We start from the raw sequence: 14,231 nt of genomic DNA, 5'->3' as shown, positions 1-14,231 counted from the left end.
TTCCTCTGTCAGTTCAAATACCATGGTTCGTGTGAGTGGGAAGGTAGCTGCTGCATAGCCTGTTCCTATCTGGTCTGCACAATGCCTCCACATAGGGCACCTGCCAAGGCAGAGGGAAATGTAAGGAGGGCCTCTGGAGTTGCTGGTCTGAGCCAGCTGCCCACAAGCCATAAACCAATAAAACAAGAATACTGAGTCACAGTTTTTATCCGGTTCTCTTCATTCCCACTGCACTTGGTGCTGCTTGACTGATTGGGAACTCCCCATGACTCTAAAAACAAACAGGAAGACTGAAAACTTGTCCACTTCCAGTTCAGACTTACAGTGTAAATCACCTAGAACTGCTGCAGGAAGAAAATGACACATTCTGCTTTATAGTTCATACCTATGTGGGGGAAAACTGGCTCTTTCCAGGCATAAATCTCAACCTAAACATTAGTAACTCTTGTTGATCTATTGTTTGTGACATGTTTTGTTCTTTAAAGAAAACTTGCATTTTTTTTCTTTTTACAGTTACTTCCTTTTTACCTTGAATCTATGAATTCTAAGTGTAAAAAAAGATCTTGACAACAGCTTCTTGCTTGTAAAAATATGCATTATATATCTCTATTTTCAAAATTTTATTCCTGAAATGACAGTCCCATCTCCACACACTGCGTTTGGGGCCTTTGCTACTGGGTCTGCAAAGCTTGAACTACGGAAGGCCAGTAAGCAGAGGGAGAAAGACCAGAATGCCCAAAGCTTAAGTGTGGCATCTGACTGAAGGGGCCTCAACTCCCCATGTACAACTTTCTAGAACACTTGCCCTCCAGCCAGAGTTGGCCTCTCACAGGAAGCAGCTCTGCCCTCCTATTTAGTTCATTTTCTCATTTTTTTCTCTCTACTCTTTCAGCTTCAAAGGTTGTAATGGGGAAAGAAATAATATTCTTTATGCCAATTTCTGGATTTTTCAGGAGACACAGGTAACTCAAGGCTGTGCAAAGTTGAAAGAAGAGAAAAACCTAAGATTATAAAATAAAAAGTGAATCCTCCAAATGAAAAGAACAAAAGAACTGATCTTCCATTTTGCTACTTTTCCTGTTCCTCTTACTTCTCCTGTTTTCCAAACTGGAGAAAGTAATACTAGTAATAGGCAAAGGAAGTACATCATTTGACCTCTAAAGAGTTGGTACTGAGGCCATTCTAGTTGCCCTACAAGATGCCAAGGCAGGCCAGGGAAGTCCAGTTCTTTAGACTGATGCTTGTCAGTAAACCTGGACACGTAAGGCAAGAGCAAGAAAATCTGTCTGTGAGCTAACAGGCAAGGATGAGAGACAAAAGAGAAAGAAGGTAACAAGAACAGAGAATTTAGGTGGATCTGAAAGGAAGTCTTTGCTACCCGGATACATATTACTAGAACCAATGAACTTTTCCACAACTCAGAATGGGAAAATTTGATCGCTAATAACAGGGATACTGTTCCCCTGGAGCCAGTAACACTTTATAGTTACTTGTTTAATTCTAAAAGAGAAGGGAGCTAAAGCTATGTCCTCTAGCAATAAAAAAAGATTTAAAGCTCTATTAGAGCTATTGCCTTCCCAGGTATAAAACCTAGAAAATGGAAGTGCTTAATAAGCAAAGGTAGAAAAATGACCCAGTTCCACATTAACCATAAAGTCCCGCACCACCCTTTTTCATCACTTTGTTTTCTATTTTTCCCAGGACAGGAAACATACTATACCCTCGCGTTCTACCTCCTCCCTCCCTTCCCACCCCCCATAGCTTTCTTGCTCCAAAAATTAACCCAGCATCCCAAGATAATATTTGGCAAGTAACTGCACAGACATCTCACCCCAGTGCCTGTCAGGAGCTCACCCAAGGTCACCCAACAACTTGGTTGTAAACCAACTGCCTTAACCTTTGAGGGGTGTTGGGGGTTTAGCCAGACTAGCAGACCAGAGGAATGGGTAGGGGTGAGGACTTCGCAAGGCTGCATTTTTCAGACCTTGAGTGGAAGCCAAGTCAGTGACCAAAAGGAATGGCTTAGCCTGGGAAAAACCTGTTGGTTGTGCTAATTACTACCCAGGAAATGGGGTGGACAGAAGCTTGTGGGGGAAATGGGACCTGGTTATATTGTTATTCTTGGACTGTGAATTTTGTTGATGTAAAACAATATTCTGTAAACCCGATGTCTATGTATAAATAATGAGCATTAACACAGTAAAATATTCAATGAGAAGTCAAACTACTAGGATTACATTTTTCCCTTCATGAGTCTTATTTTATCTGTTCAGAGTGGAACGGCTACAACACTGAGGCTTCCAGAGGCTCTCCACAAGCAAGGCATCTGGTTGGACAGCAGGTGAGCACCAGGCTGCAAATCTGCACACATGAGCCTTAAGAAAATGGACTAGGGGCTGAGCCAAACCAAAGCAGGATGGCCTTAGAGCTACAGCAGCTTCCTAGATGTATTTGAAAACAGGATATCATAATTTTGAGGCCAAACTAAACAACATCTTCTCTACAATCTGCCTCCCCCAAAAGGACTGCAAGATGAGGGGGAAACAATATTTCTGCGTTATATACATATTTTCATTTACGAACATCTGAATACAGACTTTCTATACACACATTACCTATAGAATAAAAATGTACATGGCATGAGTATATATCACTGTATAAATATAGAGTTTTAGAAATCTCCAACCCGTGCTTCCTGCTCACATCAGTTTCTCCTCTTCTTCCTGCTCAGACAGGTCAGTCATTTAAGAGTTGGACAAAAGGGACAAGTGTCATTTGTGTTGGTCTGGGCCCAGAATTTGATACACTGCAGAGAGAGAGAGAGAGAGAGAGAGAGAAACAGACACACCTCAGGTTTATCTGGAAAGATGAAGGGAAGGACAGAAAGAGGACCGCTAAGCTTCACAAGGTCTAATGCTGAAGCGTCCTGACTGGGGAGACTAGGCGGACTATTTCAATGGCTCTTTACCTCCCCATCCCCAAGAATCTCTACAGCAGGCAAACATCCTTCTCTCAAGGACTAAGAACACTCAGGGTGCTCATGAGGCTGCTTTTTGTGGAGTAATAATGTGGCTTGCCTCCTCCTTATGATCATTTGGCCTAAGATGAGTTTCACTTCATATCCCTTTATCCCCAACCCTTATTCAGGACTTTATCAAGAATTTAAGTATCAGTTCAGTTTCTACCTTTTGGAGAAACAAAATGAACAAACCAAAATCATTAAGGAATAATGCCCTTGCTGCTGAGAAAACTGTCTCTGCCTAGCAATATACAGAACAGGACCGACCTGGGGGTTAATGAAGATGTCTTGTTGTGTCAGTGAAGCTGTTGATCTCATATTCAGGCTCCCTATCCACTCCTCTCGGCTAAACAAATTCTCCTGACAATGTATATTCAAAACAACCACTAGACCTGAGGAGCTACCTTACTGGCAGTTTTCCAGTGCCCTAACGGAACTGGGATGGAAAGAAGCAGATACTAGCTGCAGTAGGCTGCTAGTATCTGCTGATGCTCAAGCTACAATTTACTGAAAACTTCGTGATTAGATGTTAATGATGAGAGAACCAACCCAATGCTCAAGAGTAAAATGCTCAAGAGAAATGATCTCAGCTGTTGGAAAAGAGTAGACCATGAGGAGTCCATAATACCCACCTCCTTGTGCAATACATGGGTACACGCCATTGGGTGCAGCTCACTGGGCTGGACAAGTTTCTGGCACATCAGACACAGCTTACAAGTGGCTGGAGCCTGCAGAAGAGAGAAGTGATGGTTTGGCCATCAAGGTAGGGAACTCTGGGTCCAACTTGCCTTTATGCCCATAACTACACCTGTTGTTTCCATGTAGATAAAAGGGACTTACACCAGAAGAAAGAAAAGTCGAAATACAGATGCTTGCCTGAAGTACTTGTATACTCCCAGGAGGGCTACCAACAATGCAGCTAGTGATGGTTTCCTCCTGCATGCTACCTGCAAACCCACTCCTTCCTTACTCTGAGCTGCTGCATACCCTACTGTGCAGAGAAAAAGAGTGTTACCTGTGAAGACCTTCCAGAATATGAAACCTGGGCAGAAGGCAGGAACATTGGGGTACTGATTTGGGTCAATGGGGCAGGATACAAGGCCCGGATCCGACCAAGTGGCTGTGGGTAAAAATAATCTAGAGTAAGAGAAGTCTGAGTAACACAGCATGCAGCAGAAAGACATAATTTCCTTCCAACTCCAGCAAAGCAAGAAAGTGGAAGAGAAGCCCAGCTATAATGCTTCTTCCATCCCAACTTCTCTGGAGTCTGCCTCTCCACCTTTCAGGTGACCTCCGTTCTCTCAAGGCTACCCATCTACCTGAGTACTTGCTGCTGCCCGCTCATGCTCTGCCAGCCGTGCAGCTACCAGCTGGATCAGCTCCTCCATGGTCAGGCCAGCCATGGTGGTGCGTGCTGTCTTGATCTGCTGAAGAATGTTGGTCAGCTGGGCCCTAAAAAAGAAAATAGTTGAGGATGGAGACCCCACACTACATCCATGGGGAACAGTCATGAAAATTATGAATGAATCCTTAAATCCACTTACTTATTACACTGTGGGAACCGAGTCAGCAGCTTCTCCAGGATCTTCTCCAGTTTGTCTACTGGTTGGGGTCGGGAAGTTTCAGTAGAAGCCTTAACACCGCCCAAGCCTGGGGGAGGCGGGATGGAGGCGGCAGGGGGCATGTGTGGACTGTGGGGGCTGACAAGGGAACCCAGACCAGGGCTATTTCTCCCATGGGAGCCAGGGAGGGGTGGGGAAGGCTGGTTGGACTGTGACAGGGCAGGGTTCAGGATTGGGAAAGACAAGGAACGAGGATCTGCACTGGGCATAACCATGGGCATTGTGACCTGCCCAATGGAGAAGGGCATCCGAGGAGCCAGGGAGGGACTGGGTTGAAACACTTGAAGCATGAAGTCTGTCTGCAGAGGAAAGAGTGGAAGGCAAGAGAGATAAGAACAAAGTCTAGGAATCTAGAGTAAAAATGAATAAGCAACTCTTTACACTAAACAGGAATAGACCCAATAACTTTATAAATAGAGAAAAAGGTGGCAGGGCACCAGTGGCTCATGCCTGTAACCTAGCTACTCATGATTCAAAGTCAGCCTAGGCAGAAAAGTCCCGATGAGACTCATATCAACAATTAACCACTCAAAAACCAGCAGTGGCATTGTAGCTCAAAGTGGTAGAGCACTAGGTTGAGCAAAAGAGCTCAGGGACAGTGCCCAGGCTAACCAAAAAAAAGAAGAAAAAAGAAAAAGGAGAAGACTCTGAGTCTGCCACCAACACAGAAAAGTGGAGTCCCAAATGCCAGGTCTCTTACCTCTGAGGGGGGCGGAGGCAAAGTGGGGGTGGGGATTTGAGGAAGGCTGCTTAGCTTGGCTCCATTCCTCACTAGCTGGATATGACTATTAAATTGGTCCTAGACAAAAAGGAAAAGAAAGAATCATCCTTCACTGTGAATGGAGTGAGACTCTAAAGAAGCACAACATCCACTCTCATAGAAACCCTGTGCAGCAGGCAGGCCCAAAGTGTAACACAAAGACTGCCTCCCTACTGCCAGAAGAGCTGAAGAACAAATGAACACTGACTAATAGCTACCTGCTACTACACTTACTTACACGGACATTCTTCTTCATCATCCGAACTCCATTCAGTCTTGTTTCCCACTCCTGTTTGGAACGAACTGTTTCCAGTGTTGGAGGAGTTGACCTTTTAAGAAATCCAAAAGGAATTTACGAAATTAAAGAAAATCCCATTCCTGGTTCTGAGAGACAGCAAGAGCTTCTGGGTAATGGGCCTTGAGAGAAGAGGTAGGAACAGGTGCAGGAGCAGCCTAGGAGTCTAAGCCATCTGTCTCATTAAACTCTATTGTCTTTTAAGGCAAATAGTGGAGAGAGAACTAACCAGAGAGAAGGTTGTCTGCCTGAAAATATGCCCCAGGGCTCATCCAAATCCCACAGCAGGAAAAGGAGAAGTGGCAATATAAGACTTTTGTTATTTTGACAGCTTGACAGATTGCATTTATTCAAGTGAAAGTAATACAATAAAAAGCGCTAAACTCTTTATTTTTTTCTTTTAAAATTTGTTATTAGCCTACATTAGTTATACAGAGGAACAGGGATTTCATTGTTACCTTTCCACACATTTCAATGTATTCAAATCAATCTCACTACCTCTACCATTCTCCCTGCCTGTATTGTATGGAATTATATTGTACTGAATTGAACTGTACTGTACAATATTATAGAGGCAATGTAGTTTAGGCATGTAATCCTAGCTACTCAAGAGGCTGAGCTGTAGAGGACAGTGGCTGAAAACCATCTGAGGCAGAAATAGACTCCGTCTCCAAAATAACTAGCCAAAAAAAAAAAGCAGAGCTGGAGTTGTATGAGTTCAAATCCTAGTACTACCAAAAATAAATAAATAAAGGCAAAAAACAAAAAACCCACTCTAAAAGGAAAGAATGAGAAAGTGTAGAATAATTACTGAGCAATTATAACTGCATAGATAGAAATGGCTTTAAAATTCTCATGAAGATAAGGTAGGTACCAAGATTTCTGGCCTAGGGGTTCAAACACCTAAACAATGAGTCAAGTGACACTGTGGCTCTAAGTGGTAGAGCATTAGCCTTGAACAAAAAGAGCTCAGGGACAGTGCCAGGCCCTGAGCTGAAGCCCTACTACCCACAAAAACTAAAATAAATAAAACAAGTACAATAAAATACAGGCTTTAGAATGAGAAAGTACTTACTTGAGGTAAGTAAGATGTAGCTCTGCTTCTTTTTCTGCTTCTTCTAGTTTCAATACTAGCAACTCTTTCCGGCTCTCTAGTGATAAGATCTAAGGAAATCACATATACACACATACATCTCATTAATTTTATACACACTGAACACCTAGATAGTTAAATGCTTATCAGCTATTTAATACTATACCCAAAGCATATGCCATTTTGGAGCCCCAAAACAAGACTTTTAAGATGTCAAATTTTCTCACCTCCGCCTTCCAGGCTCGTTCTGTCTCTTCCATAATGTTACGATTAATTTCACCATCCTGATTCTTAAGTCTATCCAGTTCCATTTCCCACACTTCCCTGTAGGATAAGAAATAAAAAACATCAAGCAGAAAAGGTCAGATAAGTTGGTTAGGGAAATGAACCCTAAGATATGTATTCAAATGTTTTTTTCTTTCATGCGATTGTTTCTAACATATTTTTTTTTGGGGGGGGGGTCCGGTCGTGGGGCCTGAACTCTGGGCCTGGGCACTATCCCTCAGCTCTTCAGCTCAAGGCTAGCGCTCTACCACTTGAGCCACAGTGCCACTTCCAGCTTTTTTCTTTTTGCTTATGTGGTGCTGAGGAATGGAACCCAGGGCCTCAGGCATGCAAGGCAAGCGCTCTACCACTGAGCCACCTTCCCAGCCCTGTTTCTAACACATTTATAAGATTATTTCTTTGTTGCTTTGTATGCCCCTCCCCCATGATATAACCCCTGCTTTCACAGTATTAGATGTCGGTATAATTTGTGGAGGGGAAGGGAAAAAACAAATCATTTAAATAGGGATACAGGTGGACCCATTGCAACAATGAGATGTACAAGTCGTCATGTCGAAAACTAACTTTACAACTTTGGTGGGGGGGGGGGAGGAAGTTTGGGTAGGAGGTAGGGGGAGGATGGGAAGGGATGGGAAGGGGAAACAAAGGAGGAGGCTACAATGCTTGATAAGAAATGTACTCATTATCTTGCCCATATAGTTGTAACCCCTCTGTACAGTATTTTCACAATAAAAAAAATTGAAAATGTTAAAAAAAAAAGAAATAAAAAACAGGCTGAGTGCAGGTGAAGATTAAAACAATGAATGATCTAGAAGGTGACTTAAGATTTTTTTTTGGACATAAAATACATGAACTAGTCAGGTGCTGGTGGCTCACATCTGTGATTTTAGCTACTCAGGAAGCTGAAATCTAAGAATTATGCCCAGCCTTATCTCCCATTGACACCAAAAAGCTGGAAGCAGAGCTGTAGTTCAAGTGGTACAGCACTAACCTTGAGTAAAAAAGCTAAGGGAGGGCTGGGAAGGTGACTCAGTGGTAGAGCGCTTGCCTTGCATGCATGAGGCCCTGGGTTCAATTCCTCAGCACCACATAAGCAAAAAGAAAAAAGCTGGAAGTGGCACTGTGGCTTAAGTGGTAGAGCGCCAGCCTTGAGCTGAAGAGTTGAGGGATAGTGCTCAGGCCCAGAGTTCAGGCCCCACGACTGGACCCCCCCCCAAAAAAAAAAAAAGCTAAGGGATAGTGTCCAAGCCTTGAGGTTCGAACCTTAAGACTGGCACAAATAGTAACAAACAACACAAGTTCTTCAATACCAAAACAATACAAGCAACAAAACTGTTATCAATCACCATTTATAGTTATTCAACCAGAGGGAAAAGAAAATACACATCAAGCCGGCTGCCAGTAGCTCATGCCTGTAAATCCTAGCTACTGAAGAGGTTGAGATCTAAGGATTGCGATTTGAAGCCAGCACAGATAGGAGAATCCATGAGATGCTTATCTCCAATTAATGTAATACTGTGGCTCAAAGTGGTAGAACACTAGACTTGAGCAAAAAAGCACCTAGGGCCTGAGCTCAAACCCCACAAAAGTATATATCAACAAAAATCAAATCACTAAGCCCACCTCCCCCGTGCCTACTCTTTGGGAGATCTGTTAAGCTGCCACATGTACACGTCTGGAAATATGCATCATCCTTGCCACATAGACCATGAAAACAAAGCAGCGACCAATGCTGCCGTAGAGCCAGTTGCTGATCACTGTCAATGCTTGCGCAGTGGACTGCTCTGCAGTACTCTACGACACTGCTGGGAAAATGGTCACCATGAATGACTGACTCATCTCCACCACACAGTGTGAGACTAGATTCTCAACGGAACAAGTGAGTGTCCTATAGGCTTTCTCCCCAATGTTCTCCTCATAGAAGCTTCCAGTTACTTCTCTCAAGACTTGAATACTGATTCAGCAAGTAGCTTACTACTTGTAATTTCGCTCTCTCTCACACATTTGCAGAAGCCAAGATTTTCTCAATAAATAAAAGTGCATGTTAGTGAATTTGAGTAAAATCAATACAATATTCAAAGCTAATTTCCAAGCAGCTTATTGTAAGAAATCTGGGAATCTGAGAATCTGACCAAATTCTATGCTCACCTGGCTCTTCCTGCAGTACCCAGATGATTCTCTCAGGAATAACTTACAATGTAATTTCTAAAATTGCTTTTGGTGGGCTGGGAGCATGGCTTAGTGATAAGAGTGCTTGCCTAACATGCATGAAGCCCTGGGATCTATTCCTTAGTACCACATAAACACAAAAAGCTGGAAATGGTGCAGTGACTCAAATGGTAGAGTGCTAGCCTTGAGCACAGAGAGGCTCAGGGACAGAGCCCAGAAGCTGAGTTCAAGCCCCAGGACTGGCAAAAAAAAAAAAAAAAAAAGGTAAAATTGCTTTTGGTGCTGAATAACATACATCTTATAATCAGTCAAAATATTCTCATGGCCTAAAGTTGTTTTAAAAACTCAGGTTTTGGGCTGGGAAAGTAGCTCAGTGGTAGAGTGCATGCCTTGCAAGCATGAGGCCCTGGGTGCCTGTATTGTATGGAATTATATTGTACTGAATGCACCACATAAACAGAAAAAGCCAGAAGTGGCGCTGTGGCTCCAGTGGTAGAGCACTAGCCTTGAGCTGAAGAGCTGAGGGACAGCGCCCAGACCCAGAGTTCAGGCCCCATGACCGGCAAAAAAAAAACAAACAAAAAACTCAGGTTTTGTTGGGGGGGGGGGGAATGGTAGGGGAAAAACAGAGTAATTGGAACCCCTCTGTATAATATTTTTACAATAAAAAACATATTTAAGAAATCTCAGGTTGCCGGGCGCTGGTGGCTCACGCCTGTAATCCTAGCTACTCAGGAGGCTGAGATCTGAGGATCATGGTTCAAAGCCAGCCCGGGCAGGAGAGACCGTGAGACTCCTATCTCCAATAAACCACCAGAAAACCAGAAGTGGCTCTGTAGCTCAAGTGGTAGAGCGCTCGCCTTGAGCTGAAGAGCTGAGGGACAGCGCCCAGGCCCAGAGTTCAAGCCCCACGACCGACAAAAAAAAAAAAAAAAAAAGAAATCTCAGGTTATAAAGCAAGTGAAATAGTGCTAAATGCCAATCAAATTGTTTTGTTTTGAGTACTGGAGTTAAAACTCAGGGACTTGCCCTTGCTAGGCAGGTGCTTTGCTGTTTGATCTATACACCTAGTTATTAGTTCTTTGTCCAATTCCGTCTTACATTTTTGCCTGGGCTAACCTGAACTGTGATTCTCCTCTTTTTGCTTCCTGCATAGCTAGGATGACAGGTGTGTACCAAGCCCAGGTTTTATTTGTTGAAATGGGGGTCTCATGGACTTATTGATCAGGGTAGCCTTGAATCTGAGCCTCCAAATCTCTACTTCCATAGAATTACAGGATGCCACCTTAGCTGGCTCAAAATTTTGATCATATTTAGAACTCAACAATTTAATGCTATAATTTTTAATACTTTGTTTTTTTTTTGGGTCCGGTCATGGGGCCTGAACTCTGGGCCTGGGTGCTGTCCCTCAGCTCTTCAGCTCAAGGGTAGCGCTCTACCACTTGAGCCACAGCGCCACTTCCGGTTTTTTTCTTTTTGCTTATGTGGTGCTGGGGAATTGAACCCAGGGCCTCATGCATGCAAGGCAAGGGCTCTACCAATGAGCCACCTTCCAGCCCTTTAATACTATTTTTATTAGCATAGATTAGTAGCACAAAGAGATTTGATTGTGATCATTCTATAGATGCATGTATTGTACTCTGAATAAATTCACCTACTCTATTATATTCCTCCCCCAGTTTCTGCAAACAGAGAGAGAGAGTGTATATGTGTATAGACAGCATTATGAAAACAGTTGAAACTTTTTTTTATGCCATTTGTGGGGGCTTGCACTCAGGGCCTGAGTGCTGTCCCTGAGCTTTTTCAGTCAAAGCTAGCACTCTACCACTTGAGCTACAACTTCACTTCTGGCTTTTTGGTGATTAACTGGAGGTAAGTCTCACAGACTTTTCTGCCCAGGCTGTCTTTGAACCTTGATCTTCAGAGCTCAGCCTCCTGAGTAGTAGGATTACAGGTGTGAGCCAACGACACTATCCTTGAAACATTTCTTATGACATAAGGTGTTGAGAATGCCAAGTCACTGGGGAAATTTTACTTCGGTGTTTGTTTTATTTTATTTTATTATTATTTTTTTTTGTCGGTCGTGGGGCTTGAACTCTGGGCCTGGGCGCTGTCCCTCAGCTCTTCAGCTCAAGGCGAGCGCTCTACTACTTGAGCTACAGTGCCACTTCCGGTTTTCTGGTGGTTTATTGGAGATAGGAGTCTCACAGTCTTTCCTGCCTGGGCTGGCTTTGAACCATGATCCTCAGATCTCAGCCTCCTGAGTAGCTAGGATTACAGGCGTGAGCCACCAGCGCCCAGCTTTGGGTGTTTGTTTTATAACTACAAATACATTAAAAGAAAAGAAATTAGCTGGGCATTGATAGCTCATGCCTATAATCCTAGTTATTCAGGAGTCTGATACCTGAGGACCACAATTCAAAACCAGCATAAGCAGAAAGTCCATGAAACTCTCATCTCCAATTAACCACCAAAAAGCTGGGGCTCTAGTGGTATAGTGCAAGCCTTCCACAGAAAAGCTATGGGATAGTGCCCAGGCCCTGAGTTCAAGCTTCAATACTGACACTACAAACAACAAACAAACAAACAAACAAAAGCACCAAACACAGAAAAGAAAAAGAAAAGAAGAGAAACTAGCCTGGTGGCATACCCTTGTAATCTCTACACTGGGGAGGCTGAGATAAGAGAGCCACAAGTTCCATTCCAGCCTAGGATAAATAGTGAAACATACAAGTGGGACTGGTCCATTATGCATATGTGTACACACGTGTGTGTAAGGGTTTCATTCTTAACAGTAGCATTACATTACCTTCTGCCTTTCTCACAAAGCTTCTCAATTTCAGCTTTCAGATCCTGCTCTTTCTGCAAAAACTCCTTTTTTTCTTTCTCTATTTTCTTCTTTGTTTCTTCCCGCTTTATGGTCACATCCTGAATAGCCTTCAGTATCTCCTATAGCCCAAACAATTACAGTCACACAAAAGAGGGAAACAAATTTGTTCTTCTGATCTGAAAATCTTTTTCTCTCCCCCTACTTTTTTTTTTTTTTTTTTGTGGTGCAAGGGTTCAAACACAAGGCCTTGCACTTGTTAGGCCTTAAATTCACTATGCAGCCCAGGCTGGCCTCAAACTCTCAATCCTCCTGCCTGTCTTATGAGCGCTGGAATTATAGGCCTGGGCCTGACAATACTAATTATGAGTAACCTTTCCAACAGGTCATTCACAAATCATATTCTTACCACATTTGAAGTTCACTTTACCTCGCCCCTGACAACTTACTATATAATGGATCTTTATTTATAATTTCTGAGATTTCTGCCTTGCTTAAAATGACCCCTTACAATGTGAAGTTTTAAATATTCTAATTTTTTTTGTTTTTATAGGTGGATTTTTAATCCACTTGGAACTATAATTTTTACATCTGAGACAGGAGAGTAAACAAGTATTTCCCAGGTAGTTAACTTAAAGCATATTAAATAAATCACTTTTTTCTATATGAACAAAATAGAAGAGTTTAAACAAGAGGCCCTCAAAGCTTCTTTGTATCCTTAAGCTGGGCATGATGGTACATGCCTAATTTGGTACTCAAGAGCTTAAAGCAAAAAAAAAAAAAAAGAGCTTAAAGCAGGAGAGTTCAAGCCTAGCTTGGGCCACACAGCTAGACCCTGTCCCATACCACAGCATCAACAATCATTAAGAAGTAAATACTGAGCTGGGTATATATAAAACACATATGGGCTTTGTGCTAGTGGTTCACACAATCTTAGCTACTCAGGAGGCTGAGATCTGAGGATTGCGGTTCAAAGCCAGCCCAGGCAGAAAAGTCTGTGAGAATCTTATCTCCAATTAACCACCAGAAAACCAAAGTGGCACTGTGCCTCAAAGTAGTAGGGTGTTAGCCTTGAGTGAAAAAACTTAGGGACAGGCCATGAGTTCAAGTCCCATGACACACTTAAAAAAAAAAAGTAAATACTGATTTTCTTTTTCTAGTGACTCAGAAACATACTAAAAGTCTGATATTATTCACTGACAACTTAATTTTTATTTGATTTTTTTTTCTTTTTCTCCTTTGCAGTACTAGGAATCAAACCAATGGCCCGAGTTATATCCTCAGATGAACAATTTAAATATAAGCAAAATACCTGGTGATTCTTCATTTCTTCCTCTCTCCTTTGCTGCAGTTGTTTTAGTTGCACTTGGAGCTGATTCTCCACCTGTCTCTGCTTGTCCAGGACTTCCTGGTAACGTTCCTTCAACAGAGTTCTTTCTGTCATCATTTTGTCCTGTTGGAAAAGCACAAGAAAAGCTAATTCCCAATTTAATAACAAGAAATAATGACCCAGTGGCTGTCAAGAATGTTATAAAGAGCTGGACACCAGTGGCTCAAACCTATAATCCTAGCTACTCAGGAGGCTGAGATCTGAGGTCTGCAGTTCAAAACTAGGCTGAGCAGGAAAGTTTGTGAGGCTCTTATCTCTAATTAACCAACAAAAAGCCAGAAGAGGAGCTGTGGCTCAAGTGGTAGAGTGCCAGTCTGAGTTAAAGCTAAGGAAGAGCCGGTACCGGTGGCTCACGCCTGTAATCCTAGCTACTCAGGAGTCTGAGATCTGAGGATCACAGTTCAAAGCCAGCCAGGGCAGGAAAGTCCATGAGACTCTGCTCTCCAATACACCACTAGAAAACTGGAAGTGGTACTGTGGCTCAAGTGGCAGAGCGCTCGCCTTGAGCTGAAGAGTGCAGGGACAGCACCCAGGCCCAAAGTTCAAGTCCCAAGACCGACAAGAAAAAAAAAAATTTTAAAAACCAATGTCTAAGGAACAACAGGGCCCAGGCCCTGAGTGCAAGCCCTACCCTAGTCACATACAGGTGCAGACAAGTACACATAAACACACACACATATCTTTTTTTTGGGGGGGGAGGGGTGGGGTCCGGTCGTGGGGCCTGAACTCTGGGCCTGGGCACTGTCCCTCAGCTCTTCAGCTCAAGGCTAG

At 43.0% G+C, this 14,231-nt stretch overlaps 1 protein-coding gene across 3 annotated transcripts in view; it reads right to left on the bottom strand.

Annotated features, from left to right (window-relative positions):
- Positions 1–869: 869 nt before the first annotated feature.
- Rnf214 (ring finger protein 214) overlaps positions 870–14,231 on the bottom strand; it is a 23,722-nt gene continuing 10,360 nt past the window's right edge. For 2 of the 3 annotated variants that reach the window (XM_013009683.1, XM_013009684.1), the window contains exons 6-16: positions 13,383–13,523; positions 12,053–12,192; positions 7,017–7,113; positions 6,772–6,860; positions 5,640–5,730; positions 5,342–5,440; positions 4,564–4,940; positions 4,339–4,471; positions 4,035–4,139; positions 3,652–3,747; positions 2,239–2,806 (exon numbers count right to left, since the gene is read on the bottom strand). In XM_013009683.1, the coding sequence (XP_012865137.1) occupies positions 2,741–2,806; positions 3,652–3,747; positions 4,035–4,139; positions 4,339–4,471; positions 4,564–4,940; positions 5,342–5,440; positions 5,640–5,730; positions 6,772–6,860; positions 7,017–7,113; positions 12,053–12,192; positions 13,383–13,523 (1,434 nt within the window). In that variant the 3' untranslated portion in view covers positions 2,239–2,740. Of the gene's footprint in view, positions 2,807–3,651; positions 3,748–4,034; positions 4,140–4,338; positions 4,472–4,563; positions 4,941–5,341; positions 5,441–5,639; positions 5,731–6,771; positions 6,861–7,016; positions 7,114–12,052; positions 12,193–13,382; positions 13,524–14,231 lie in introns of all 3 variants that reach the window. The other variant, XM_013009682.1, reaches the window with a different exon arrangement.

This window comes from Dipodomys ordii, unplaced genomic scaffold, assembly GCF_000151885.1.
Source record: "Dipodomys ordii isolate 6190 unplaced genomic scaffold, Dord_2.0 Scaffold10, whole genome shotgun sequence".
NCBI classification, from domain to species: domain Eukaryota; kingdom Metazoa; phylum Chordata; class Mammalia; order Rodentia; family Heteromyidae; genus Dipodomys; species Dipodomys ordii.
Note: the sequence above shows the minus strand (reverse complement) of the source record. Positions and strands in the feature narration are given on the sequence as shown.